Consider the following 27,949-nt stretch of genomic DNA (forward strand, 5'->3'; position numbering starts at 1 on the left):
TCCCACCAAGTGTGCTAGGATTGGGCATGAGAAAGCAGAGCCTGCAGGCGCAAATCACAGTTTAATGAAATGGCTCTAACATACAGGAACTTGACAATACGTCTGACAAGCCGCAAAATGGTATTAAGTACATCTATGCGAAGACGCTAGAATGACGACAGCAGACATACTTGCAGTGCACCTATGCTATGTATGGTGTGTCCAGAAAGGCAAACACAACCAGAATTTGGCACTCGCTCTGGACCAGACCAGACTGGCTATCAGGTATGTGAATGCATGTACATTTAGAAACCAAAAGGGTTGTTCGGAGCTATGCAGTCAGTCAGAATGCAAACATGGGCTTCAGCAAAGTACGTCAACTTACTTGCTTGCGAAAGGTTAGCCCGCCGTCCGGTTGGCTGGGCCATTATCTTCTTGGCATCTCCCGTAACGCCAAATCGAACCGGAGGTGGCGGCCCTGTCTTTTGTGGCTGCAACGGCTGAACAGGAGCAGCCAGCGAGCTTGCACCACCCAGACTATTGAACCCACCAAAGCCGGTCTGCTGGGGCTGGAAACCTGTTTGCTGAGAATGGAAGCCAGGAGCTCCCGTTCTCTGGGGCTCCATTGCAGGAGGCAAAAATGAGTTGATACCAGTCGCCTGGGGGTTGAATGTCTGGTTATTCCCGAATTGCCCAGGGAAACCTGTGGGCTGTGCCTGCATCGGATTGAATTGGTTTGGACGCTGAGGGTCGGCAAAAGGGCTTTGGTTGGTGGCCCCGGTCATCATCGGTTGCATGGACTGCATAAACTGCCCACCTGTTTGCTGCATGCCGGCGTTGAAGCCCATCACGCCCGGAATAGGTTGCTGCTGGGGGACAGGATACGGATTCATCTGCGACTGGGCCATCTGTTGCTGTTGCTGCATTGCGAACTGCTGCTGCAAACGTGCTTGGCTGATCTCATTCATGCTCTGACCCGGGGGCGCAACAGGCGTCTGGAAACCCGTCATCTGGGGAGCCAAGGGAGGTGGTGCAAAAGCGCTCGGCTGAGCCGACTGAGGAGCTGACAACGGCCGAGAAGGAGGCGGAGGCATCAGTATACCCTGGCTCGATGTTGCAGCAGGTGGAGTTGGTCTCTGTCGCTGCACTGGCTGCTGCGGCGGCTGCGTCGAGGTAGCGTTCGGCCGGACTGTAGCAAAGAAGGATGGAGTCGCCCCCGTTGGCTGGGGAGCTTGCGCCGGTGTCAGCGGCTGACTTGCGGTAGAGTTGTGCGCCGGAGGTTGGGCAGTCCGCTGAGGCTCCAAAGGCGTGCTTAAGAGAGATAGCTCCTGCATAGAACCGGTGAGGGCCGGCACTTGAGGAGACGGCACAGGCTGCGACACAGGCTGCTGCACAGACTGAGTAGGAGGTTGGGTAGCCGCGGGTACCGGAGGTATCGGTGATGATCCCGCGGCAGGTTCTTGTGGTTGCTTCGCAGGCTTCACGTCCCATGCGTCGTCGTCGAAACCGCTTTTTTGGCCAGGCGTAGGCCCCGGAGCCGACGACGGCGACTTTGATGAAGCATCTTCAGCCGGGCCATCCTCCTTGCGCGCGAAGGCTTTCGGATCCACGACGTCGCTTGTCTGAACAGCAGGTGCTGGCCGGCCCTTCCTTGTATTGTTACGCAAAGCGCCACCGGGTCCCGAGAAGAGACCGCCAGAGCCGCCGTCTCCTTCAGCACTAGATTTATCACCCCCTCGTACACGGCCAAACTTTTGATCAAGCGTGCGCATGACCTTGATGATGTCGCCCTCGCGAAGACCCAAGTTGCGTAGAATGGAGGCGTCCACGTCGGGAAGAACGCTCTCATCCATAGAGTCTTTGGAGAATGCCTGCGCATAACGCTCACACAGGCCTACGGCGACGTCGCACGAAAGGAAGAACTGGAACCAGTCATACTCGGGCTTCTGCGGCGGGCCAACCGATGCACCAATTCCGCCGGAGGCTGAGTCTCGTGCTGCCCCCGCTTGAGAGGCCGCTCTGGCTTTCTTGACGTTGGACAACGGCTTGTCCTCGTCTAACGAGATGCCGGTAATGCGTTCCACGTATTCAAGATCTCCCACTGACATTTTGGCTACCGGAACCGCAATCTTGACGCCGTTCATCTTGTGTAAGTTGATCTTGCCATCCTTGAGCCCAAGAAATTGCGCGTCGACACTGAAAGACTTCGATCGATCGGTCCATGTCCTGACCTTGGAAGGATCCGGCTCTGCGATGTGTTGTTAGTCTTACTGGGGACAGTTTTAGTTAGATGGGGCCCTGACATACTTGATTTTCCAGAACGGCCTTGACCGCTACCTTCGCCACGTCCGTTTTCGCGTTTACTCCGCTGCCCATAGTTATTACCATTTTCTCTTGCCATAAGACTGCTGCCTCGCTTAGGTAGAGGCATTCCTGGCCCTACCTGCTGTGAGCTGTCTCTTTGCGCCGCCTTGACAGCTTCCTTTGTCAACCGTATCTCTTCGAGGCGATTTTGCTCGACAGTCGATTTCGCAGCGTTGATTCCGGTGTTGCTGGGCGGCGGGGTAATGGAGCCTGTGATCTCAATGTAGCTGCTTGGAACGACGCCCTCTTTCCCGTTCTTGACGCGCCGGACTTGCCACCATTCCTCGCTCTTGGTGTCATCGATGATAACAACATCATCGCCAATTGCGACCGTTACTTCGTCGTCACCCTGGGCCATGAAATCATACAGAACTTGCCCTTTCTTCTGGGCTTTCCCAGCTCCAGCTAAGATGACCTCTCTCAAGCCTTCTGCCCGAACAGCTCCAGCTAGTTCGCCTAAAGCGCTGACAATCTCCTCGGCCGTATCCTTGGCACCTGCGTGAAAGTCTACACTTTTGCTTGGCCGTACAAGCTCGAGAAAGACGTGTTTCCCCTCACGAGAATAGTGCGTCATCTTGTCGGCCGTCCATTCTTGCGACGGCCCGTCCTGAGCACGCTCTGGAGCAATGAGGATGGTACCAGTTGCCAGATTGACACCGAGCGTCGTGGGCATCTTCTTGCGCTTGCCCATGACAGACACCATTTCATTGATGTTGTACATGTGGAAACCGCCGGGTGCACGGTAAGGGGGTTCCTCAACCTCCGGAGAATTGTCGTACAGATGCGTGTCTATCGATCTCTGAGACAATATGCGCGCTGGCGGAGGCGCGACTTGAGATATGGGCCGTGCTGGCAAAGCCGGACTTCTCACATGCTCCTCGTCGGAAGGCTCTGACAAAGGGGACTGTGGCGAGATCGGAGGACTCTCAGCACGGGGAGCAGGAGCGGAGCGTCCAGCAATAACTCCAGCCAATGCCGCCGCAGGATTGTTCGGTTGTGGGCTGGACGCAGAATACGCCGACTCTGGACGCTCTGAGTTGCTGTCGGGCCCAGGAGCCGGAGGCATGGAGGAGCGTGACGGCAAGGCTGGGGGCGGCGAGGGCCGAGGGGCGGCTTCTTCCGACTCGCCCATCTCGATGTAATTGGAAGGAACAAAACCATAGTCGCCGTCCAGACCAACCAAAATCCAGTCAGGGTCTGAGGTGTCGTAGACGTCGATAAGTGCATCTTCTGGGAAGGACAGTTCTTCGTCAGTTTGACGTGTATATTCATACAATGCCCGAGCCTTTGCAATAGGTTGAGCCTGCAACAACAATGTCAGCACAGCACAGAAAAGACAGGATGCCACTACCTCTTCAACGTAATTGTTTGGGATTAAACCTTCGGGCTCATCCTCATCATCAGCGCTGGCTTTCTTCTTGGCTTTCCACCAATCGTCTTCGGCATTCTTTTCTAGTATGTAAAGCACATCTCCATCACTGATGGCGAGTTCCCCTTCGGCTTGAGGCGCATAATCATATATGGCCTTACAGACCCCTGAAAAACCCATGGTGCAGGCCTGGATGGCTGAGGAAAAGCGACTAGTATGTGATGTTAAAATCGGTCGGAGTTTGTTGACAGGCGGGTAAGGCGGGAAGCATGAGGATGGGGCCAATGTGCTGTTGATCGGTTGGCAGGGCCGGCGCTGTTGTGGGAGGGTTCGCAGCTCGGTGCCGGCGACCCCGGAGATGGGGTGATTGAAACAGAGGGAGCCCGGTTGGATCGTATGCAATGTCTCCTATCGACAGAGAGGTTGTCAGTAAGTTCGCAAATACTAAACCGAGATAGGATGCTGCTGGTTCAGGAGAGACGATTAAAATTAACTCAGGTGCTGAACGACGCAGAAGCAAGATCCTCTATCGCAGCTATGTTGGATTGCCGGGAGAGAGCCAGGTTTGCTGCGAGGAGTGGAGAAGGCACGCGAAGCAGGCGAACGTAAAAACCCTTAAGGTAGCTAAGGGTATCTGGGAGGGATACAGGAGACGGGAAGATGAATATCCAGACGGGGACTCGAAGCGAAGCAACGATGCGATGATGCAGGGCTAGGCGGGTGAGGAAAGCTTACAAGTCATGAAAGAGTGTATAGAGCACCGACTCTGGATAGCGTGGTTCTATTTACTCGCGAGAGATTGTCAGCGGTGACTGGGAGTCAAGGCGGAGGTGCAGGTTGCCGGAGTTGACGATTGACGGGAGATTGTGGTATGTCGCTTGCGTTGGGCGGTGATGTAAGGAAGGCCGGGCAGGGCTGGACGTTTTGGAATCGGATCAGGCAGGGCAGCGACAGGCCGGAGAGCAAAGTAGCCCCAGAGCATGCGGGAAGTAAAATTTAGCTTACCTACCTGCAGAGGTATAGATGGCAGGAGTGGTGATGTTGGTGACAGAGGCAGCAGGCTGGTCGGCAACCGAAACCTGCCGTGATGTTGGTTGTAGTTAGTGATTACGGGATGAGATGAAGACCAACGAGACTTGGTAGGGACGGCCACCGCCACTGCCACAGCCACATGGGCGGACAGTCAAGTCATCAGAGGCCTAACCTGGGGGCTGGGATTCAGGCACCTCCCCCTTGTTTGCTTGTTTGACCGCGCTACCTACCTACCTTACCTTACCTAGGTGCCTTACCACGTTACCCATTCTTTACCTTCTGTCACCTTGCAGGTGCGTACTTACGTAGGTATCTTGTGGGTAGGTACATATCCGGGGGTAAGTCAGGTAGGTACTTTACTGCGGTACAGATGTCCTGCATGGGCACGTACCTGAGGTAGGTAAGGTGCTTTTTTTCAGTGGTGGTGGGCAGGGGGGCCGCATGTAGGTATTATGGCACTGCGGGGCCTCCTTGGCAGGGTGCTTGAAGAAATGACAGCAACAGACCGGAATCAAGGTTTATCGTTTCCGTTTCCGCTGCTCTACCCTACTGGTGCACCTATTCCATACTTGTGCCTAGAGAAGAAACTCGCGCTCGTCTCCGTCTTCATTACCTATTCCTTCCACGATCGGGGTCGGTTTTCTCCGTGGTCTGCATGCTCAATCAATACCATTTTTGGTATGCCAAATGGCCTGACCAACCATCGCGTCGCATTACCAAATATGCCACACTGCGAGGGGTAACAGAAACGGAACCTCATCATGCTGGCACCGTCACTTTGGAGGGTAATCCATGTGCTATTTCATGCCTTACAGATGCTCAACGTTCAGACCAGTGTTCCTCCTGTCAACTCACAGTACGGCCTGCTTCCTTTTCCATGTCCATCATTTTGCTGTGCTCATTGTGAGCGATCTCAAGGCCTCGTCCGTCAGCGCGCGACGGACCGCCTATGACGAGTGCCTGTCTTCGATGGTCTGGCTGCTGCCGCCCCCCTGTCCTCGGCTGACGACACCAGGGAACATTTTGGGATCCTGGCTTAAATTGTGGGCATCTACTGCCCATGGTGCTTCTTTGGATGAAGGCAGGCTGGCAGGTGAACCGACTACATCATCCCGAAAGACCGCCCTAGTGCTTGACGCGTCTAATTCAGACTTCTCGCCACCCGCGACTACAGAAGCGTTTCCGAGTCCTCCGCTGTGGTGTTCGCGCGGAGCCCCGTGCTGACCGGCTATGATGGCCTGAGCAGTACTTTGCTTGTCGGCGCTTGTCATTGAATCCGAAGACGCCCTGGCGCCGTACGCAATATATTTGCGAAGCCTGACGCCTTTGTTAGTCTCAATGCCACTTTTCGTAACGTAAGGGCCGCACTTACATGTCACGCTCTTCTATGAGCGTCTGAAATCTGAACTCCTCTCGGCGGTCCGGGACGTTCGTCTTCACCATGGTGTTGCCTGCCTTGCCGGGTAAGCTGTAGTTAGGTCCCAACCATTGCTCCTTGATTGCGTTCTCGAACCCGCTCTGCTTGACTGAGTTCTTTGCCAGCTCGCACATGTCCACGGAGCCCAACTTGTAGATTTGGGCGGCCACTGCGTATTCCTCCATCAACGGCTCTTTGGTGAAGGCAAACTGCAGAGGGTCGTCTGTGGACAGGGAGACATTTAGACCCCTGCGGAAGTATTGATAGAAAGGGTTTCTCTCGTAAGCAAGAAACAGGGCGTTGTTGCTTAGAGGCGACATGGCAATACCTATTTGCTCCAAGTAGAAGATGTACTGCAGAAGAGGGACTTTGCGCAGTAACAGTCCGTGGCTAATGCTGTGGCAGCAAAGCAAGGCAACGGCAAGATGTTCGCTATCCCCTGCCTCACCGCAGTGTGGACGGAGCGCAAATGTGTTGAAGCCACGACGCTGTCGGAGGATATTGAGCGAGGCCATATTGGAGAACAAGTAGTAGATCCAATAGCTGTATGGCGGGTTCTGTTTTGAGTCCCATACCTTCGGCACTGGGAACTTCTTGAACAGACGCCTCTCAACCTTGCTCTCATCATCGACGCTATCAAAGCCAATCACTCTCTGCAGGAAGATGTGCAGCTTTGGGTGACTTGATGGGTCCTTGGACACCTCGAACAGAGGTTCGAATACGTTCTTCACAACTTGCTCAAATGTGTCCATGAGTCCGCTTGCCTTATAAACATCATACAGACGAGGAATTTGAATGAGCCATCGAACATTGTGAGAAAAGAGCTTGTTGTCGACGACCCAGGCCGCTAATTTGTCCCACTCGTCGAGTGACTTGCCATAGATGGAAATGCGCCATTCGACCATCTGGTATTTGCTTGACTCCAGGTCAGCAATTACCTCCTTGGTGATCTCGGCCAAATAGCGTCCGTTGATGAAATTGTCTGTCTTCAAAAAGATTGTTCGGAGCCTGGACTCGCCAATTGGGTTGTACTTCAAGTTGAATTTGTCGAAGCGGTGGAAGGAATCCGTATGTGCGTGCATGTCCAAGGTATCGATGGACAGATCGTAAGCAGTAAGATTAATGCTCTGGAACACCTCTGCCAAGGTAAGATGCCGACCGTCGCGGAAGAGCACTACCTCATCCGGGCATTTTTTCATCTTGCTTTTGATGAAACGCAGAAGGTGTTTTTGGTTCATACACGCAGAGTGATGAACGTGTGTGTCGACCTTACGCACGTTGTAAAAGTCTCTGTGGGGCACTTTCTTGCTGTCCGCGGTCTCTTGGTACTCGTTGAGAAGCGCATACAGGTTGAATTTGCCTTCAAGATATTGCAGCCGACGAAATGCGAAACTCTTACTAGGACCATCCGAGGAAATACTCAAGATCTGATCAAGATCCATGTAGAATTCGCGAATAGTAGGGACACGAACGAGAGGGGCACCACTCGCCTGAGCATCCTCACTGTCGAAGACCTGGTAGACACCACTGTCATCCAGCTTGAATGTCATTGTGTCAACTGCGGGCAGTGGCAGAAGATCATTCATATCGAAATCCTCCCCAATATCTTGGCCCGGCTTTCTTTTCTTTATCGTCCGTTTTGGCTCCAGTTCCGGACCTGCCGCTGTCGACGACATGACCATACTTCCGGTTAGACTATTAGCAGAGCTGTTCATTGCGTCTGTTGATCCAGCTGCTCGTGCATGTTCAGCGCCCCAGGCTGGCTGTGGAGGTGGGGGATAGATCGCCCAAGATGCGTCGTCTTTGGGATTATCATCGGGGCCTTGGAGGGACAGTCCGATGTACCTCTTTCGAAGGTGCACAATACTTTGGATGTTCTTGGAGATAGAGCTGAGCTCAGCCGTGATATGAGGGTCTGTATCTGAGAATGCAGCAACACCAAGAGCTGCAGACTGGCTGGACATCGTCGGGTTTGCGTCAGACAGGTGACTCGTACTCACTTGAGCTCCTTCTTGCGCGATATCATGCATATCGTTCTGGAAGGGGTTATTTCGAGGAGGGGGGGCCTCCTCTCCGCCGACCGATTGCCCAGGCGGCTGTGAAGGGTCCGGCAGCATCAAGTCTTCGCGAGCCGAGGTTTTCCCCCTCAACTGCCCTTTCTCTTGGCCTAATGGCGAAGAGTCCATAGCTTGATCGATGCCTCTTGTGCCCGCGCTCGCGCCCGCGGAAACATCACGAGGGTCTGAACCCACAATTACAGGGCTCCCATGGGGCGTGGAGTGACCTTGCGACCACACACCACTGCCGGTCCGTAATTGGCCAACCTGGCTCCTCTGATAGAATAACTTGGCATCTGCTTGGCTCATCTGGCGTTCAGCAACAGGGTCGTAGAAAGCGGTGCGAGTGGGAAGGTCACGAGGAAGCATTCCGTCTTGCAGACGTGACTCATCATGACTCTTATCGTTGTGGGCAGGGCGGGTGTTCACTGATGATGCGTCGCCTTTGGTTTGCTCCTCTGAGCTTTCGGAGCCCGTGTCACCTCGGGAATCATGGGCGCCTAGATCACCCTCGGAATCCGTGTCCAGGTCATGAAGCGAGAATGTGTTGCCTCGCTTGGGTGAAGTCGAGGCAGAGGTTGGGTCTAGGGAGGAATCTTCGGTGTCTGGTCGTGTGTGATGTCAGTAAAGAAAGGCCGGCGTGGATGACTCGGGGGATGGAGGGGTGTCGATTGATCTATCCACGGTCGCTGGAGAGGGAACGACTTACCAGCGTGGAACACGACTTTCGCGTTCGGAAAGGGGAAGAGTACATACCAGCCATGACGAGACGCTGTTCAGACCGCACCGCGTTCTGTTGCAGACCTCTTCCCCCCAAGAAGAGAAATACAGGTGGAAAAAACCAAGATATTGAGCGGCAGCGATGGTCCTATCGATAAGGTCTGGGAGCACTATTGTACCGAGTACTTGCATCAAATAAATGCGGGGTCGCGGTCGGCTCCGACCTCCGACACAGGATGACGCACCGGACGGGAACTGCAGAGTGAGTCCTGAACAGTGGCGGGGTCCCGAATGTGACGACCGGGGTAAAATTGTGTCTGTACGGTGACAAGTAACTACGACGGATACCCTAATATATGTGTTCGCAGCCGAAAGGCGAACGGCAGTCGAAAAACTAAAAGCATGACCAATGTCGCACAGAGCCATAAGTAACTCGACAGCGTAGCGAAACCGAATGTTATCACCATCGTTATCCGAATGACTACACCGGAACAGGAGCAGTACCGACATTGCGGATTTTGGGTTGCCTTTCTATTTCGTCCTCATTGTGTACAATTCTATACGCTGCCCATGTCTAAGTCACGAAGTCGAAGTGTTACCAGCGCCTTTTTGCACTCTTGAGGTTTTGGCCCTTGAATCAAGGGAGTAGAGCCCTCCTGCTCCGAACACAATCACAGCCCCGATTAATGTGCCCGCCGCCAAACGATTTCCAAAAAGCCAAATGCTGAGGAGCAAGCTGACTAGCTTGCGAATATTCAGCACGATTGTGACCGTCAGTGCTGAGGAAACAGCAGCCAAGAGGTTGACGCCTCGGATACATGCGTACTGCGTCAGGACGTTTGTAACGAGGTACGCAATTTGGCTCGGAATGTGAAGCTTGGCCAGTCCCCCTTGCAAACCCTCACCAAGGGTAAATCCAGATGTTTGTCCTAGCATCGGCAGAGATAGAGGCGGGCTGTGAGCTAGACGCTGAAACTGTCGGGCGAGGGACGGCATGAAGGGTAGGAAGAGCGGCAGAGATAGCAAGTGGGAGTAGAACAGATTCTCTTTCCACTGTGGGCCGTATTTCTTATACGTCTCCTCGGTGTACAGTCCCATGATAGCTGATAGGACCTGTGCCACGAAAAGTATAATCAGACCAGTCCCGAAAGCTGGTCGTTCACTCTGCCCAGCTGACTTGGTTGTACTCTGCAATCATGTAATGTGTTACCATTCATCTCTGTATCATCTAGTTTGTCTTTGCGCCTTACCTTGGATTGAAAATCCGACCACGCAGCAGTAATTACACCAAGCGTGAGCAGAATAACAGCCACAATCTGGATACGCGAGTATTTCTTCCCGTATAGAGAGCCGGCGATCATTGTCGTTATGCTGCCCCCGGACCGCAGGATGATATGGACTGGGACAGAGAGATCGTAGCTAAAAGCGTGGTTATTTAGCACATTGATGCTGAAAAAGAGCACAATGTTGATAAGCCAGCGTCGCAGGGGCACCTTGTTCTGTCGTAAGAAGAAGGGTGGTCTCGATCGATCGAATTGCGAAACGTAGCCGGTTACGGCTACGAAGAGGAATTGTACAAACGTCAACAGTGTTCCACTCGAAGGCTCGACCCTAACAGGAACAAAATGTGAGCGACATGCAGGACCAGGCGACGAAGGAGGGAGTGACTGTGAATTGGATTTCTAATTGACACTTACTTGATGATAGCTTCCAGGGCGTAGACCTAGACGATACGAAGTCAGCAAAGGCCGAATCAATTTTGATCAATGACAGCGCACATTAGAGCAGCATCCACCGAAGATCAGGCCAAGCATGACACCGACGGCAATCCATTGAGAAAAGAGGCCGACTATGATGCGGCTGGCGCCTTGCAAGGATTTCTCGGCGTCTGATGACTGTTGCCCATTCAAGGTCAGGCCATTAGCAAACTTGTTGTATGGAGCTCGAGCGTTGACGCTGGTGTCCATCTTCTCCGACGGGAGCGATGAAGTGCCTTGCGGCTGGCCGCGTCTTCGAGTTGTCGCCGGCGAGTTCATTGAGGCTATCGGAGCCTGTTAGAATCAAATTGGAGTTGGAGTGCAGTCAGAGTGTAAAACGTGCAGCGTATCTAGGAGGCAAGACAAGACGTGACCAATGACAGCTGGACAATCGGCCCAGGTGCGAAACTCAAAGCTCGCCGTGCAGTCCTGGGCACCTCACAGCGTCCCTTAAGGCACACTACCCACCCGCCTACCTTACTTACTTACCTCCACTGTCTAATTCTAAGTACGTACACCTGCCAGCCACCCTGCCTTATCTTACTTAGATACTCACCACCTTTTTCGTTTAAATAAATAAAATAAAAAATAAAAAAAAGGAAAAAGAAAAGGAGTCGGAGCGCAATTTACTAGGGGCATACATTTACCCTCCTCTAGGTAGTGTTTTCCCGGCCTGACCTATCCGAACGTATCGCGCATCTCCAGCGTCAGGCCAAGATGTCCCACGTACCTTAGTACCTAGCTAGACACGTAACCGTAAAGATCCACGATGTCGGAGTATCGACCAGCAATTTGTCCAAGTGCTACTACATGACGGCACCATTGCCAGACGCTGAGGGACAGATCGCGGCGCGCGCTGCAAGTGATTGCGGGTTGACCCCACTTGCCTATCCTGGCTAACTCGTCCTTCACACGCGATACCACACAAAGTAGGTGATCACAGCAGTGTATCACGCTACATACCTATTATCCATCTCATCAGGAGCTTCAGTTCATGAGTCCAGATAGTAGACAATAAACGTAGCCATGTGAGAATCTCGTTGCCTTCAATTCTGTTGCGGAAATCAGGGAGGGTTCGCCAACCGTTGCATGGCCAGCGAGCCCATCTATCAGTAGTGCTTCTTTCATATCTGTCTCTCCCCAGGCGCCTTTCCGTCTCTCCTCTACCGAAGCACCTGCATGATGGCCTGCGGTGTCCAACAGTTTCTGCACTGCTGCTTTCCTCGACCTCCCAGCCCTATATGGCAATAATGGCGGTGGTGTGAGCCGACCAAGGCCGAGACACAGATGCCGGATAGCAAAGCATCGTCTCAAGTCAACCTTGTCGAAGAAACCGACGCCCTCTATCCGCGTCTGCAAAACGCCTTGCTGCGCCATGTGCCGTCCATGAGCTTCCTCGCAAAATATAGACCTCCAGTGCCTGAAATCCATTGACTGACTCTATAGTGCAGAAAAGACAAATAACTGAGGAGGAAGGTTGTTAGCTTGCGACGATATCCGAGGCAATATTGACGTCACCATCCATGGGAGATGCTTACGTTGTTCGTCGCTGCAATGGCGATGCTATCCTCGAACGGGTGCCAACTCATGTGCAGGATTTTCTTGTTGAAATCGATCTGGTCGGCATCAGTTTCCTTGCGCATTCGTTGGCCTTGGCCGCCGGCTCCAGCAGCAGGACTGCCAGCACGAGAACCTCCCTTCTTGCCGCCGTTGGTGGCGGTTGGGCTTGTAGACGAGTTGATGGGTGTCGGCACGCCGACCTTCTTCGCTTTGAATGCAGACTTGTCAGCTTGTAAAACAACTTCAACCTCCTTCTCGGGGTCGGATGGGTAGATCATGAAGTTGTTGTTGTAGCTGCCAGTCATGACGTTCTTGGCATCGCCTGAGAAGACAACCTCAAACTTGTCAAAGATGCTGTCGTTCTCGTACGTGTCGCAGAGGCGTGGGCGCAAGTGCTCGTGAATTGGAATAGTCTTCACTGGCTGGCGCTCCATATTGATATCCCAGATCTTGACCGTGAGGTAGTCGCGCGACAGAATGTAGCGGCCATCGTAGGAGAAGCGCACGTCGGAAATAGAGGATATGATTTCGGAGAAGAAAGACCTAGAGGACGGGTCTTCTTCCTGTTCAAATACTGGATTTGGGCATAAAACATGTTAGCAGCAGTAAGACTATGATCGGCAGGAAGGAGGCAGACATACGCTTGGCGTGTCTGTCACAGAGAGCGCTCTCCCGCATGTCGGCAAGCTTGATGGTCCCCTTCGAGCTCGCGTACATAAACCAATTGCAGCTCAACGGGTGGAACTCGGCAGCAGTGATAACCTCAGTCAACTCCTCCATGTTGGCTGGCTTGATGTCGACAATGTTGAAGCTTTGATCCTGAATGTTGAGGTTCCACAAGTTGATGCGGAGGTCATCGCTGCTGATGAAGGTCTCGCCATCGCTATTGACGGATATGCTGTTGATGTGATAGGCATGAGCATTTGCATAGGTTCGGCGGGGCACCGCAGCAACAACAGTGTCGTGGTGGGTAAGACGAGGCATGATGAGATCTTCCGCATTCTTGAAGCGATGGGCTGGGGTTTGTCTTGGTGCACCGCCGCCACCGGCGATATTCGCGGGCGTTAAGTCATCGGATAGGTTGTTCTCCGCGACAACCTTGAGCGACTTCTCGAAGACCTTCCACAGCTTGATGGTCTTGTCGTTCGTTGAGAGCAGGTAGTGGGAAGCATTCTGGCGGCGGCACCACTTGATCTTGTTGATCTTCTCCTCGATTTCAAGGGATTTGAGGTAGTCGAATTCGGGTTCGTGAGACTGGAATTCCGTGTGGAACTTGTATTCGCAAGTCTTTTTCTATTCGAGGTAATTAGCCTGGCTCAGGGTCAACAGCAGTTGGCTCCGACACACCGTCTCGTTTCGCTCAAACAGAACAACTCTTCCACCCTTGTCTCCTGTCGCGAGGTAATTGCCCGTGTGATCGAACTCGACCGTCGAGATAATATCAGCTAGAAGAGTACGTCGTCAGACAAACGGAACCTGGACAGAGTGGGAAAGCGGCGGCTGAGCGGTGTGGAATTGCCATGTTGGCCGCTGGAGGGCCCTTTACTACGGCTCACCTTCGGTGATGTCCTCCACATCGCCCTTGTCTCCAAAGCACCTATTGTACCATGTGAGCAATCACCCAAAGCGAGAGCGCGGCAAGTGACGAAGAGGGAATGGAAGTGGGCAAAGATGCATCTCGGATGAATGGGGAAGAAGAATACATACTGGGTGAACTTCCACGTGGGAGAGTTCGTGTCACTGTCCACCATCTTTGCTTTCCAGCTCCGGAGAGGCTTTCGTATGGTATATGGGGCTTTTCGGAATCAAGCGAGGCGGCGGGGCACGTCGAGAGCAGAGCGAGCTCTAGGCGTGTGGCAGACGGGATGCTGTCGTTCAGCGTTGGGAGCAGACTGATAGGGCTGGTACAGGCCACAAGATCGACACAAGCAGGCCCAGGAGGCGATAAGGTAGAGCAATGATTGATGGCTGTGGTCGAGTCGGGGGCGCGCAACTGGTGCAAAAACACGCAAGACGCTGACAAGAGCGAGGGGCAACTGTGGCGGGCGGGCGAACTGCGTTGCTAAAAGCCTAGAAAAGAATACGAAGTCGACGATCGGGGTTGGGCGGTCGAGCAAAACGAAGAGGAAGGGAGGAGACCAAGCTCAGGTAAGAAGGATGTAGATGGTTGGTTGCTGTGGCCTAAATTGAATTGGTTTGGCGTGATTTGGTTCGGTTCGGTATGGTTTGGACGGTGAGAAGGCGTACCCAGCCGACGTCGTTGGTAGAGTGCAGATTGGATTTGCAAAATCGACAGACGTCTGGATTTCGTCAGATGCAGCGACAGGCAGGAGCAGAAGTTAGGATTCAAAAGTCTGGCGACCTGGAAAAGGCGTAGGACGGTGCACGGTATTGACGGGAGGGGGGGTATCGCAGATGCGGGCAGTCAAGAGACAGGGTGCGGCAAGAATGCGCCAGGTTGAGGTTGGGGTACGTGTGTGGTGTGTGCGTGGGAGGTAGGTAGGTGTCTTAGGTACGTACGTACAGATAGAGGTGATGCGAAGACGCCTTAGGTAAGTAAGTAAGTAAGGAAGGAAGGAAGAAGGTAAGGTTGGGCTGGACACATGGGTGGATAATTGACGCTGCAAACCACCCAGCCTCTAGGTACATAATAAATAAGGTAGGTGAGAGCCTGAGGTACCTGAGTATAGATAGGTGGTATTGAGTAGGATGTGTCGAATTCCTACCTCCTCACCACGCGTAGGGCCGTTAGGCTCATCACTTGTTACGGTACCCTGCGGGCGGGTGTTTATTAGGAACAAAAAACAACAAAACTCCATTGGTGAACGACAGCAGCAGGGTTCGAACCTGCGCACCCGAAGGTACTAGATATCTGAATTGTTGTAATTCAAGTCTAGCGCTTTAGACCACTCAGCCATGCTGCCACATGTTGTGGAATGATTTACACTGTGCTTGAGACCGCAAATATTGAGTTCATGTATCCTTACCAAAGCTTACTAGCTAAATGCCCAATATTGTTATGGACGCAAAGCATGTATTCCTTATAGGTAGCAGTGAGTTTCTGTGTAGATTTATGGTCCCATCAGCATACAGACTACTAGCATCGCCTGTGGTGATTTAAGAGATTGGGGGCTTAACATACTATCCTTCCGTTTTGGGTCGGCTAGGCACGTGCTGCTTTGCAAAATCCAGACGCTAAACAGAGGGAGAACCTCGGTTACGTTTTCCAGCTGGCGTTCGCCCAACTGCGTCGCCTGGGAATTCATGAGACCATAAAGTCTTCCTGCCGCTTTTGTGTTACCCCTCAGGGAATTGAAAAGAAGAAGAAAGAGGGGAAGAAAATCAAAAACCCATGCTCGTTTGCAATGATCCAAGACGACCATTCAGCTGCACCTGACTCCAAAGGCAAAGGAAAGGAGCCCATCCTTTCATCGCTGCCTCCAGACGACGGCCAAGACCAACGAGACAATCAGCAAGGTCACGGCTCATCAGAAAACGGATCTTTCACTTCTCGCCTGGCCACTTCAGCTGCCAGTCTGTCTCGAAACATGTTGACAAGTCGGTGGGCCACCCTCCCCAGCGAAAGCACAGAAAAACCACAGTGGCCGGCCATCGCAGCGCAAAATCTCGCTCACCAAGAACACACGGCAACTTATCATGATGAGAATACCGTTGGGTCTGGTTCCAGGCCAACATCTCTTCAGTCGCGCCACTCATCTAGTGTGGCCGAACATCAATTCGTCGACTTTATGGACGCCCAAGCAGGTCCAGATGACGTGAGTCGACCTCGACAACCAAAGGCTCTGATCTCCTCTCAACTGTGTGTCAAATCAGCCGTAAGTGAACAAGAAGCTCGAGATGGCCAACAGGTCAGGGATCTTCTGGACGCGCCTAGCGAGCTACATATGTTCGATGACAATGACAGTTGTGAGGAGTCCTCTGTATCCACTTGCACCAAGTCGTCACTGAGAAAGGCATTGTTCGGCGCCAGCGAAGGAAAGAGCTCGAGTTGGACCATGCTTCTTGACTTTGAGCCCAACCTCTTGATGGGAGACAACCTTGCTGAAATCCAACATCATTTTGGCAATGTTGACCCGGAACAAGCAAAGGAGCTGTGGATGGACAGTTGGCGCGACGTCTTTACGAGCTACACAGACGAGGTCTGGGGAGATCTCGGTTCCCTCGTCCGAGAGGCCCAAAAGGAAGTCGAGAAGGCGCGGGAGCATGGGCAGGGACAGGGGAGAACCGATATGAAGGCGCTCCAGCGGCTCAGACAGATTCTAGCGCATGTTCGGGGACCACACGGTTAATACGACACCGAGGGAGAGGGACGTGAAAGGTCTTGGACGAGAGGGTGGCGGCGGTGAGAGGTGGTGGTTGCTGGGCCAACTCGGCATGGTCCAATGACATCATGCGGATGAATGTCCATCTTCCCCAATTGCCCGCCGACCAGCCGCCAGCGAAGCCCAACCCCCCTCAATCGTCTTGGCCCTATCTCTCACAGGCTTGCTGAGCGCATGCATGCATCCCACCCAGGAGGCATGCACAGGGCTGGGGTTGGCCGTCTCCCTGATACGATGCACACTGCCCGACGCAGCCGATCCCACCGTACGGAGGAGACCTCTGCCAGGGCTAGCTGACAAAGTACGGATATGGACCCGACCGTCAAAATCACACCAACAGGGAAGGTCCGGATGGTGCGATACCCGTGCCTAGCGACGAGCCGGTGATGCATGTGGACAGGCTTTAACGTCGTATTGGGGCAGCTAGGACCTGGAGAAATAAAACATTGCGGCTTTCCTCGCTATGGACGAAAGTAACCCGGCGCCTCCTTCTCTTGTCGCCTCCCATCTCCTTTGGGGCCTGATTCACTTCACCCCACGCTGCTTCACTTGCATTCTGCACCTACTAAGCTGTCGTACCGTAATAACCTACCTTGGATAGAAACCTTGGATACCAGCGGGGGAAACCACACAGCGATCCAACCTCAACGCCGTCGCTGGCAACTAGCACACATACAAACCTCCGACATGAAAGTCTCCATTTGGACGAAGCGGCTTATGCTGCTGTTTGCAACAGATCCATCCTTTGCGACCGCCAACCCAACTCCGACCCGAACCCAGTCTGCAGTCCCAACTGCCGCCTACCGAGCTGGCGAAGCATTGCTGTTTAGGCGCCAGGATTGCCCTGCTGGAACAAGTCTCTGCTCCAGTTCCTTGGGCGAGGATTTCGACGGCGTCTGTTGCGCGACGGGGCAGCTCTGCGCATATGATGACAGCAATAATGCAGCCTGCTGTCCCTCTGGGTATGAATGACCTCAAGCGCAAACTCTTGTTTTTATGCAAGCCATATGAGCGTTGAGAACTAACGTGCGCTATGCCGACAGAGCTGTCTGTACCGGCGCCGCTCCGACAACGGCACCGGCCGCTCCCACCGCCGTTTCATACGTGCCCAATTCTTACTTCCCGTTCCCGTTCGTCGCCACTTCCCTTGACCGAGGCGAGTGCTCCGACGCCGTTCAGCAGTGCTCCCGAAACTATGAAAGCTGCGTCACCCAGCTGGACGGCGATACAGGCTTCGGCGTCACTGTCGTCATCCCCGGTGGAGGCGGCACCACCGTCGCCGCCACCCGGGTGGACGTCGGAACCTCCGCCACGCCGATTTGCGCCAGTCTTAGTTCTCGCGCCTGCCACGGCATAGCATACGACCAATGCTCACAGACGACCACAGTGGGTGGAGTCGTGATAAATGCGGCTGCCCGGCCGACACCAGCTTCCGTGGCTGGAATGGTTGCCGGCATCGGAGTCGCCGTCTTTGGCGTCATGCGATGAACTTCACTGCAGATGAACTCGTCGTTGACATGATTTCTTGAGTTTCCTAGGGCAGGTGACATGAGATCCCTCCTCTGCTTTTCATCTGAAGGTTGTGTACTGGAGTTTCGCTGCGGACACAAGAGTAAATGATACGACAATGATACCACGATACCAAAATTTTGCTTCCACGATACCATCGCCGCACCCCTCACCACGTCACTACCTTAGTCGTCGTTCCTTTCAACGGGTTCCCGTATTCCAAGAAACCTGCTCGTCACAGAGTCCGTCCACGCCTCAAGAATGTCGATGACAAACTCCAACATGCGGCTAAAGAAAAATAGGCTGAGGAAAGAAAGGCCAGCAATGATAGCGAAGCAGATCCAGTACATCTTGGGTGTGTAGTGTTCTACAAGGCCTGGTATCTCAACGGAGAAGTAGCTAGTCATGAAACTTATGGGCAGAAAGAAAACGCTCAGCTTAGCAAGGAGGGTGGCGCTCCTGCTTAGACGGGCGGTGGCCTGGGAGTCCTTTTGAGCCGTCAGGTTGAAGTACTAAAAGATGGAGTATCTCCGTAAGCTTTCGATAGCCGCATTGTATTGTATGGCATAATGAGAGCCTACCGTATTTGACAAAGCGTCCAGCTCATCCAAGTGCTCGTGCATTGTGTTCAGCATCAACAACTGCAACCGATCCTCGAGTCGTTCAAAGCGACCCCTTGCTGACGAAGATATCTTGACTTCATCCGATAAGCCGCCTAGTGACTCAAAGGCAGCACAGGGACATTGCTTGTGGCCGTCGCCGCATCTAGGTCTACAGATGCGCCTTATGAGGCTCTTGTAGCTCTCAAACAGGTGATGAAGCTGGCGAAGTTCCCTCCTGAGGGTGTGCAAGGGTCGAATAACATCACCGCTCTTCAACTTGCTTCTCCTACTCTGCCTATACGTCAGCTTGCAGAAACTCTCCGAGGGATGGCGGAGCATTTCTAAATCACTTACATTGCTTGCAAGAATTTTCTCTCTCTATGATCCACATGGTCAGAAAAGCGTGCAAATTTGCGCATCTTGGTTGGTACTTGCCAGACTGTGGATTCGATCGCGTGAAGCTGCCAGCACCGGTACCGCCCCTGAATAGTCCTCGAACAGGTAGAAGAACCTATATTTCAATTCTTCAGCACAGTCCAAAGGAATGAAGATGTTCAATCGTTGGAAGGGTGTACAATACAGGTTACTTGAGCCTTCTCGTGCGGCATTGCACCCGGGCCCTGCAGTAGGCAACGCTTGCCTGACTGATTTAAGTGTGATGACGTTGTTGCTGTAGTCGTCGACACCGTGTTTGGACAGTTGGCGAAGCACCGCCATGGTGTTGGACCGCATGCCTCTTAACTCTTCACCTGCCAGTTTCGCATCTCCTGGGTAGACATATGGCGGTGTCTCATGCAATGACAAGACAACGGCTGAGGAGGGTCAGAAGATGCCCGCGAGACGTCAACTTTCCGGCCACTTCAGATGCAGGACTTACAGTTCGAACAAAGCGTGAGCCATGACCAATGTTTTGGCGGAAGCAACCCTGCCTTGTCTTCCGCATGCCTAGGGTTGATTGGTCGACGGTGTAGCCAGTTTGCACCAATGCAAAGGACTAAAGACTGGTTAATGGCCCCTTTGAAGCGTCGGAGACACATGTTTCACGACATACATTGCTTTCCATGATCTATGGAGGTATAGTTCATTGTTTCCTTGACTAGGTGATAGATTTCAGTGTCTTCCGACATCTGTGTCCGGGCGTCATTTGGCGAAGCACTCTTAGCCTCCGTTGATACGGATCCAGCTTCAACATCCGCGTGGTTAACACGCTGGACCGAAGTCGTGGTTTCTGCCACAGATGCCTTCGTAGCAGACGTCATGAGAGCCCGAAGTCGCGGTGAAAAGCTATAATGAGTGCCAATGCACTCAACAGCTGGACGCTGTGTACTTGGTGACCAAACGTTGATCCACCGTATGACGCCGTCGGGTGGTTCGTGACCCAGAAGAATGCCAAAATCATCTGCGCTCAGGTCGAAGGCTATGGTGGCTTGCTGATGGCTGAACTCAACAACAAAGTTACGGGCCTTCTCACTATCCGTCTCACCCATAGCCTTGTCGTAAACATCCTTCTGGTCAAGGTCATGAAACTTGATGGGCGATTTCCTTGGCGTATGGGCTGCCATTTTTGCGTGGGGATGATGACCAGGAAGTTGTCAAGTGTCAGGCGACGCGAACGAAATGGGCGAGGACGTGGAATATCTCGGAGGGGGAAAATCTCATCGAGAGCTGTCTCTCGTCAGATCAAGCAGATATCTCCGCCCTGCCGCTGAGCATCGTGGCTAAACAAATGACCCTGTTGCGCTGTCTCGTTTGATTTGCTGAGTTTCTCCGGGATGCAGGCGACGTTGTGTTGGTTCCCGGCGGTTAAAACCGTCGGCGCCTAATTGCGATGGACAGTGTGCAAACCGCATTAGACAAAGACAGGGGAGTAAACTTAAGCAGTCTCCAGCCGCTTCGTCTGGAGAATTTTCATCACGCCATCCGAACCTCATATTTATAACAGCCGACAATCTGCTTTGCTTAATGAATACAGCTCTCTATCCGCAAGCCCTCGTCAAATCACTGACAGAGTCTACTACCAGGGCGCACAGAACACATGTTAACCTCGCCACAGCAAATGCCCCAATACCTCCCTTGGAGCCTCGACTTTATCGCCCATAGCCAGCTGAATGAAGTTCCTGGCGACTGCCTCGGCCTCTAGGAGACGTGCCAGATCCTCGTCATCCAATTTGGCACACGCTGCCCCAAGATCTTCGTTTCGCGCCAACAACAGTATAATCGCTTCCGCTCGCTCAACTACGGCTTTGCTGACCCCATTGATTGCCGCGCAATTGCTACCGAAGCTAGATGTGCTTCTTCCAAGACGAAGGTCGTAAAGGAAAACTACCTGGTCGTCTATTGGGGCAGCTAGGTCGAGACGCACGTCCATATAAGCAAAGGTTAGACCTGGCCGGTCTCGCAGGTATCCGCCTTCGAAAATCTCATGACAATGCGTAGTTATGAGTACCTTAGGCGCATCGGTACCGAGCGCAGTGAAGTGGTCAATGAGTCCTGCCATAAGCCCGGCTCCATCGTCGGCCGTAGTGCCCTTACCGAACTCGTCAATCACGACGAGACTCCGGCGAGTAGCATGCCGCATGACAAAGGCTCCTTGTCTCAAGTCAGTCCCAAAAGCGCTTTCCTTCTGTGACACGCTCTCCCGCGTCGAGATGCGAGTGAGAATCTGATCCGTAATTCCTATCGTAGCAAAACTTGCCGGGATGAAGCTTCCAATATGGGCTAGGTAGACAATAAGAGCGACTTGTTTGATGCAGACGCTCTTGCCAGAATGATTGGGCCCAGTAATGACGAGTGTCGTAGTTTCGCCATGGTGACCTCGAGGGTCACCGCAACCCCCCTCCAGCATGCAATCATTTGCGATGAATGAATGTACGGCCAGTTCTTGAAGCGGGTGGCGTCCGCCCTGGATGGATATAACATTGTCGGTTGTCATCGTTGGAGCCGTCCAACCATACTTCCGAGCCCCCCGTGCTAAAGCCACCAAACAGTCGAAGTCGCCACACGCATCCGCGGCGTGATTTAGGACGGGGGCATGTTGAAGAACCTCGCAGGCGAGGTCGTGAAGAATCTGTATCTCTAGGTCTTCGCCAAATCTTAACCAGGTCTTCTCGTTGGGTGCCAAAACATCAGTACGTACGTACCTACGATTCCCGAATAGGGGTCACCTAGTTGAGCGTCCAGTTCTGCCATGCGGCGGTTCTTGAAATAGACGCTACCCCCGGTGATGAACATAACTTCCCATCTGTCATCATAAAGCTCCTGTCCCATGTACGCGGGTGTGCCATCTTGGCGAAGAGAGACCACCGTGAAAAAGCCAAGCTGTGGCCAAAAGACGCAGCCAGTGACATATGGCCGAGCCCATTCAGGGAGTTCTTGTGACATTGATTTGCGTATATCGTTCAGAAGGGAATCCAAGCCCTGATAGTCATGCTTTAGTTTGTCAAGCTGCACGTTGACATGGGGCTTCACTGCAATCCTCGAGCTAGCCTTGACTTCGTCAAAATCGATAATAGAGTCGACTTTATCAGCGACGCCTTTGATAACACGAGCGGGAATAATAGAAAGAACCTAATAAAACATATTAGCAGGTTGAAGGGATGTCTAATCTTATAGAGAACTTACCTGTTGTACGCAAGCAAGGCCATGCGCGTGTTGCAACTGCAGCATGGCATCTCGAAGTTGAAGAACAGCAATCGAAAATCGAGTCAAAGACCACCAAACACCACGGCCAATGGCTTTTACGGTTGGGATATCTGCTCCTCTTCGTAACTGTTCCAGAGGCCTTCGTACATCCTGAATCTTCTTCAGGGCTCCGCACACACTCTCGAGTGCCTCTGCATTGTCGGACTGAAGCAGGACCGTGACAGTTTTCTGCCTCTCACGGATCGTGTCAAGATTGAGTGAAGGGCGCAAGAACATTTGCCGCAGTTTGACCTTCCCTTGAGGAGTGCTTGCGAAGGGATGAAACAGACCATAAACTGACAGGCTCTCTTTTGAGCAGGAGCCCGCTGTGGCCAAGCCGGACATCAACCTGTTCGGATAAAGTTCGGATTGGAAAACTTGGAGCGAAGAAATCGTTTCATCGGTAACCAGCATAGAATCCGAAAGGGCAAACATCTGAATCGAGGCTACCGGCACCCTTAACAGACCATCAGCAGCGTTGCCAATGCGAGCGATTTCACCCAAAACGGCCCCGGCACACCCAATCTGGCAGGTGTCAGCCCACCAGAGCTCGCCTCTTGATGAATCGAAATTTGAACCTACTGATGAAAAGCAATCGAGGTCGACGAATGAGCCAAGGCGCATGAGCTTGATATTTCGACACTCACCTTGCGCGACGTCATTCGGCGAGCGACCGGTAGCAGTGTTCACCACAATTGGCCCCGAACAAATAGGTGGCAAGTCTATCAACTTATCGATGGAGGCCTGGTGGTTGAACTCATTCGAGCCGACAGTTCGCAGGAGGTAGCGCTCAGTTCCGGGATCGTCTAATCCGTGCATTGAGCGTTGTTCCGCAGTATCGCCACGGAGGAACCTACCTTCACGGGCAACGATGTTGTGCTCTTCGAAGAAACGAACCACCTCATCGGGCATCTTCAGAGGTAACACAACCACCGTCGGCTCAACATGAACCATGAGAAAGTTGATGAAAGTAAGCAAACCGGTGCCGGGCGCGTCGCGTAGTAGATAGATAGTATCCTCAGAAGTCCTGTAGTAGGCGCATCCAAGAGCACCCTTGTCCTTGACATCAACAGCCATGACAACCTCATCGCACCAGTGTTCTGGAACAGCTGCCTCCCCGGAAGAAGGCCACTGTCCATGAGCGGGCAAGCGTGGCTGCGCCGAAAACCCGGGGTGCAGACTTCTAGTCGGAGACGATGAAAAACCATCATCAGGCAAGTGTTGTTGCAAAGCCGAAATCTGAACTGATGCGGCAGCGCGTACGCTCTGACTCGACCGGTCTCCGCGGCGTACTGAGTGAGCACCCCGTGGAGTAGGAAAAATGGGCGAAGTACGAATTGGCCCGGCAAGACTGGGACTGCGTCGCTGGCGGTGCTGAGAGGGGCCTCGCAAGATGGACGGAAGTCCTGACTTGCTGCTCGAGCTGCTCCTCAAACGAGCTTGACCGTATTGAGAGTGGAAACTAGGCGGGCCACTGGCAGACATTGCAGCACTCTTGAGGGTTTGATCGAAGGTTGATGGAGGCAGCGAGTAGAGGAGAACACGATGTTGTTGTTTGTCAAAATCAGACGCCCTCAGGGAAGAAGGATAGAAGTTTTCAACTTTGGCAGCGGTGGCCTGGAAAGGGCGTGGCAGTCACGTACTTGCCTCACTGCAACAAGGAAAAGAAAATGTGGCAGGTGCAGGTCCCCAACCATGCATCTCCGTCTCGCACGAGGAAGGTGCACCCCTTGAGGAAGTAAGCGACGGCCAGACGTTAGGGAGCCTGAGCTCATACATGCGGAAGGGCAAGGCGGTGAGTATTACAACCACATCGCAAACATCGTTCGGCCAAGAATGTCCATTCATCCGACATTACACATACATCGTCGAACAAGAACCAGGGCTAGTTCGTGACGTGCGTTTTTGTTGAATCAATTGTCCCCTAGTATCATATTTGGTGGTCTAGTCCGGTCGAGAAGAAGATCCATAATACTTCGTGGTGACCGCTTCCAGATATCTACAAACCAGACTGCTCTCATGACGAGGCAGTGGTTGCTTGGGTCTTCTTGTCGTCTTTAGCCCAATTGGCGAAGTCGCCCTTCTGTTTCCTGATATCGACGAAGCCCGGCCGGCTCTCAAGAATTCGAAAGGGGTTGCCCAAGTAATCTTTCTCAACCTCACCGCTGCCACTGAGGAACCCTGCCTCACCCTCCCTCTCGATTTTGCCAGCCCAGACGCGCCATTGAATCGGTCGAAGGTTCGGGGCACCCAGCACAAGTCCCAGTACAACGATAATGGTCGCGACTGCCGTTTCGATCGTGATGTCTGCGGGTAGCGAGGTCGTGGCTGAATCAGGTGACGAAGACAAAGGCGATACGGCTCGGAATGATTGTAGTGCCGTATGCTCCTGGGCTGAATAGCAACTGTTGCATAGGATACGACGTCAGTCATGAACGGCTGCGGAGAATGCGAGCATGGTCGAACTCACGCGTGACCCAGCAACACAAGCCCAAAGGCAGCAATAGAGCGGGAAATCCACGTCATAGTATCTTCATGCGTCGTGATGTGTATGGCGTCAAGCGAAAGCTTCCTGAGGCAGTGGGCGAAGATGGAGTCAAGGCGCAGGTCTCAGCATTTGCATTTGTATAAATCAGATAATAATAGGTAAGTAGGTATCTAGCTTACCTCGGACATGAGTCGTTATAAGGCTAAGCGAGCTATGAGCCGTGCGGCTGTAACAGAGATTATGCACTTAAGGGGGTTCAGACGCCGCTGGAAAATGTACGAATACGATGTCTTGGAACCTCGAGTTACGTTTCGACCAGGGCAGTGGCCGGCCGTTACATGATACCTTAGCCCTTCAACATCGATTGGTGAGCCACAGGCCCCCAACGCGTCGCAACGCCCATGCAGAAGCCTTGAGTTCTAAACTCGATGCGCCCTGGTGGTTCGCGGCCGCCGTGCATGAGACTGAGGAACGGATATCGGCTTCCATCAGTGGCAATGAGTAGATATGCGCCACATTTGCCACCATCTAGGCCTCGGTCAAGGATACAGGAATGCCCAACTTGCAAAGCATATTCGCAACGAGGCCCTCAACCTGGTCGCAGATGTGTAAAGTCATTTCTACTCTGCTCCGGGGGTTCGACCGGTGTCATACAATGCTAATCTCCATGTTGATCCAAACTCCACCTGTAAAACAGTCACGTGCCATCCAAGCACGAGAGAAAACTCCCCGCAACCCGTACATTTATGGTTTGCCAGCTCATTCCACGCTGGAAACGCGACATTCACCTATCACAACGTGCTGTATCGCGTTGTACTCACTCTGGCTGGTCTATCCAGTTGTTGAAGTGGCTTCCTTCAAGCTCCTCCACCCTCCAGCTGCTCTCTTGCCCCCGCAGGATCTGAAGCTGCGGATCATGCATGAGATTCTCGTCATAACCTGACAGACCATCGAGCAGGTCCTGTCTGCCGTCGCCGAAGCCAAGCGGGTTCGTCCATCTAGGCTCCAGCATGGGATCCCCATACGGATCACCATATGGATGACCTCCATGGCCCATCAAACCCGGATCAATCATGGTCTCGAGGCCGTCGTGGTGGGACATGGGTCCGTACTGGCTCATACCGTCGAAGCGGCCATCCATGGGTGGTGCGGAGTAGCCCATTGCCGGAGATGGCGTCTTTCTGATAAGAACGTCCTCGACGAAACCGGTGGCGTCTTGTCGCTGATGAACGCTCTGCTGGTAGTACTGCCCACCAAGGCCCGTCTGGCTGTACGGTGCTGGCAGAGGCTTGCCAGGGTTGCTGTAGTGATACATGGACTGAGTCTGCACTCCAAGACCCATCGGGCTGCCTGAAAGCGGGGGATAGTTGTGGAAGATTGATGCCGGCGCATCGTTGCGACCGTTTCCCGGCTTCCTGATCTGTCTGCTTCTCGAGCTTGCTCGGCTGGCACCCCATTCGAGATCTTCCAAATCACCCTCCTCGGAATCTCCCTCTCCGTCCCTTGCCTTGGGCCTCGGTTTTGATGGTGTGAACTTGTAGCCCGGGTGGGCTTTCTGGTGATTAGCTCGCTCCATCTTAGCCCACTCGTTGAATTGATCGCGGACGTGTTCAGGCTCCAAGGGCCAGCCGCTACCGCAGACCTGAGATACGACTTGGTGGTTATTTTGCGTGCAAAGACTCTTGGCCAAGTTCTGGTACGCCTTGCGATACAGCATGAATGCATTCATGGGCCGTTTGATCCTACCGGGCGTCTTGCTCTCTTCCACCTCTTTCAATCGTGTTTCCGCCGATCGCTGGACGTAGGCCTCGATGTCAGCCACGGGCACTTGAGGCTGCTCTCTCGCCAGCTCGCTCAGTGGCTTTTGGAGCCCGTCAACCTTCTTGGACGATTTGGCACGCTCCTTTTTCTTCCTAGGGGTTGATTTCTCAACGCGGCCAGTGCGGGTTGCCAGAGGCTTGCTGATAGAAGGCCCTTTGTGAACGTTGAGTCCGCTTCGGGTTGTTAGCACATCAGACGCACGGGAGGGCGTCGGCGGTGATGTGTCAGGGGTACTGTAGGGCTGTGAAAAGACTTGTGAGCTACTTCACATGCACTTGTTGCTGCGTTGATTGCGCACCTGATGGTTTAGGTCTCCGGAGAGCGGTCCATAGAGTGAGCCACCACTGGTATCATAGGCCGTGTGGTTGTACGAGTGCTTCAGTAGGTCAGTTTGGTCCATCTTCTAGCGCGTTTGACGTGGCTGCTACTTACCATCTGGCTCTCATGTCCGCGGTGGGAGTACGGAGAGGTATGATCGTATGGCATGTCTTGTTGAGGACCAGGCGTACCGTATCGAGATGGCGTTTGGTATCCACCCATATCATTTGGGTGCAGATGCTCTCTTGGAAACGATGTGGTTCCGTTCGATCGTATCATGTGATGCAGTCCGTTGGTGTAGATGTCATCGTTTGAAGGGGCTGGAGAAGGTGGGCCGTTGTGTGCCATCCCAACAAGTGAGAGAAATGGTAAATGACGAAGAGAAAAGACTGGCCCGTCAGATGATACCCAACTACTTGATAGTCGATGGAAATGTGGACAGGTATGACGAAATGAAGAAGAAGTTGATGATGGGGGTAGTCCAAGGCTTCAAATGAGCTGGGTGTTTTGCTCTTTGGTTCCCTGGAGTTACCACAACAACCCTTTTTCGTTTCTAATCCTCAAGTGGAGAGATGTTCTTCGTACTTGTGGGAGAATCAAGTGGTCGCAGGACGACCCAGGTGATGAGGGGGGGACAAGGCTCGACCAATGTGAGTGTTGCACAGCACAGTAGTCTGGTAAGGTGAATGCTTGAGGTGAAAGCAGCCGGCAGCTGTGAGATGCGAAAGGATTGAAAGTTGAAAGGGGAGCTGCACTGCAGATATCTACATTCAGCAGATGCTGAAATTATTGCAGCTTGGTGGGGGGTGTGCTTGGAGGGTGGCGTGTGCATCAAGTTGCACGAGGAAGGCAAGTGAGAAGTTCAGAGAGATGGCAACGGTTGGTAGTTCTGCTGACAAGGAGAGGCCTGTTGAGTCTCTCGCTCCGTTTCT

General features: G+C 53.1%; 9 protein-coding genes across 9 annotated transcripts; 2 read left to right on the plus strand and 7 right to left on the minus strand.

Annotated features, from left to right (window-relative positions):
- Positions 1-284: 284 nt before the first annotated feature.
- On the minus strand, positions 285-3,892 carry sla1-0 (Actin cytoskeleton-regulatory complex protein sla1; the record flags this gene model as incomplete). The annotated part of the gene is made up of 4 exons (XM_037325906.1): positions 285-310; positions 365-2,227; positions 2,287-3,646; positions 3,695-3,892. The coding sequence occupies 4 exons, from the start codon at positions 3,890-3,892 to the stop codon at positions 285-287; spliced, it is 3,447 nt and encodes a 1,148-aa protein (XP_037175638.1).
- A 1,799-nt stretch (positions 3,893-5,691) lies between these two features.
- Positions 5,692-10,905, minus strand: ada1 (AMP deaminase; the record flags this gene model as incomplete). Its single annotated transcript, XM_037325907.1, has 6 exons — positions 5,692-6,061; positions 6,117-8,823; positions 9,538-10,126; positions 10,189-10,549; positions 10,636-10,661; positions 10,717-10,905. The coding sequence occupies 6 exons, from the start codon at positions 10,903-10,905 to the stop codon at positions 5,692-5,694; spliced, it is 4,242 nt and encodes a 1,413-aa protein (XP_037175323.1).
- Positions 10,906-12,135: 1,230 nt separating this feature from the next.
- Positions 12,136-14,006, minus strand: pab1 (Protein phosphatase PP2A regulatory subunit B; the record flags this gene model as incomplete). Its single annotated transcript, XM_037325908.1, has 6 exons — positions 12,136-12,159; positions 12,234-12,829; positions 12,897-13,548; positions 13,603-13,700; positions 13,812-13,852; positions 13,963-14,006. The coding sequence occupies 6 exons, from the start codon at positions 14,004-14,006 to the stop codon at positions 12,136-12,138; spliced, it is 1,455 nt and encodes a 484-aa protein (XP_037175326.1).
- Positions 14,007-16,026: 2,020 nt separating this feature from the next.
- CGCA056_v010662 (uncharacterized protein) lies at positions 16,027-16,565 on the plus strand (the record flags this gene model as incomplete). The annotated part of the gene is made up of 2 exons (XM_037325909.1): positions 16,027-16,031; positions 16,145-16,565. The coding sequence occupies 2 exons, from the start codon at positions 16,027-16,029 to the stop codon at positions 16,563-16,565; spliced, it is 426 nt and encodes a 141-aa protein (XP_037175095.1).
- Positions 16,566-17,538: 973 nt separating this feature from the next.
- On the plus strand, positions 17,539-18,086 carry CGCA056_v010663 (uncharacterized protein; the record flags this gene model as incomplete). The annotated part of the gene is made up of 2 exons (XM_037325910.1): positions 17,539-17,588; positions 17,642-18,086. The coding sequence occupies 2 exons, from the start codon at positions 17,539-17,541 to the stop codon at positions 18,084-18,086; spliced, it is 495 nt and encodes a 164-aa protein (XP_037175321.1).
- A 206-nt stretch (positions 18,087-18,292) lies between these two features.
- Positions 18,293-18,730, minus strand: CGCA056_v010664 (uncharacterized protein; the record flags this gene model as incomplete). Its single annotated transcript, XM_037325911.1, has 2 exons — positions 18,293-18,619; positions 18,689-18,730. 2 exons carry the CDS (start codon positions 18,728-18,730, stop codon positions 18,293-18,295), a joined length of 369 nt encoding a protein of 122 aa, XP_037175098.1.
- A 265-nt stretch (positions 18,731-18,995) lies between these two features.
- Positions 18,996-20,271, minus strand: CGCA056_v010665 (uncharacterized protein; the record flags this gene model as incomplete). The annotated part of the gene is made up of 5 exons (XM_037325912.1): positions 18,996-18,998; positions 19,064-19,087; positions 19,187-19,521; positions 19,587-19,703; positions 19,761-20,271. The coding sequence occupies 5 exons, from the start codon at positions 20,269-20,271 to the stop codon at positions 18,996-18,998; spliced, it is 990 nt and encodes a 329-aa protein (XP_037175329.1).
- A 449-nt stretch (positions 20,272-20,720) lies between these two features.
- Positions 20,721-23,467, minus strand: CGCA056_v010666 (MutS protein-like protein 5; the record flags this gene model as incomplete). Its single annotated transcript, XM_037325913.1, has 6 exons — positions 20,721-20,723; positions 20,778-21,790; positions 21,850-22,276; positions 22,331-22,915; positions 22,973-23,196; positions 23,248-23,467. 6 exons carry the CDS (start codon positions 23,465-23,467, stop codon positions 20,721-20,723), a joined length of 2,472 nt encoding a protein of 823 aa, XP_037175328.1.
- Positions 23,468-24,407: 940 nt separating this feature from the next.
- Positions 24,408-27,185, minus strand: matMc (Mating-type M-specific polypeptide Mc; the record flags this gene model as incomplete). Its single annotated transcript, XM_037325914.1, has 5 exons — positions 24,408-24,795; positions 24,861-24,962; positions 25,700-26,940; positions 26,998-27,075; positions 27,132-27,185. 5 exons carry the CDS (start codon positions 27,183-27,185, stop codon positions 24,408-24,410), a joined length of 1,863 nt encoding a protein of 620 aa, XP_037175097.1.
- Between the last annotated feature and the right edge of the window lie 764 nt (positions 27,186-27,949).

This window comes from Colletotrichum aenigma, assembly GCF_013390185.1.
Source record: "Colletotrichum aenigma strain Cg56 chromosome Unknown KSG_Cg56_contig07, whole genome shotgun sequence".
Taxonomy (NCBI): Eukaryota; Fungi; Ascomycota; class Sordariomycetes; order Glomerellales; family Glomerellaceae; genus Colletotrichum; species Colletotrichum aenigma.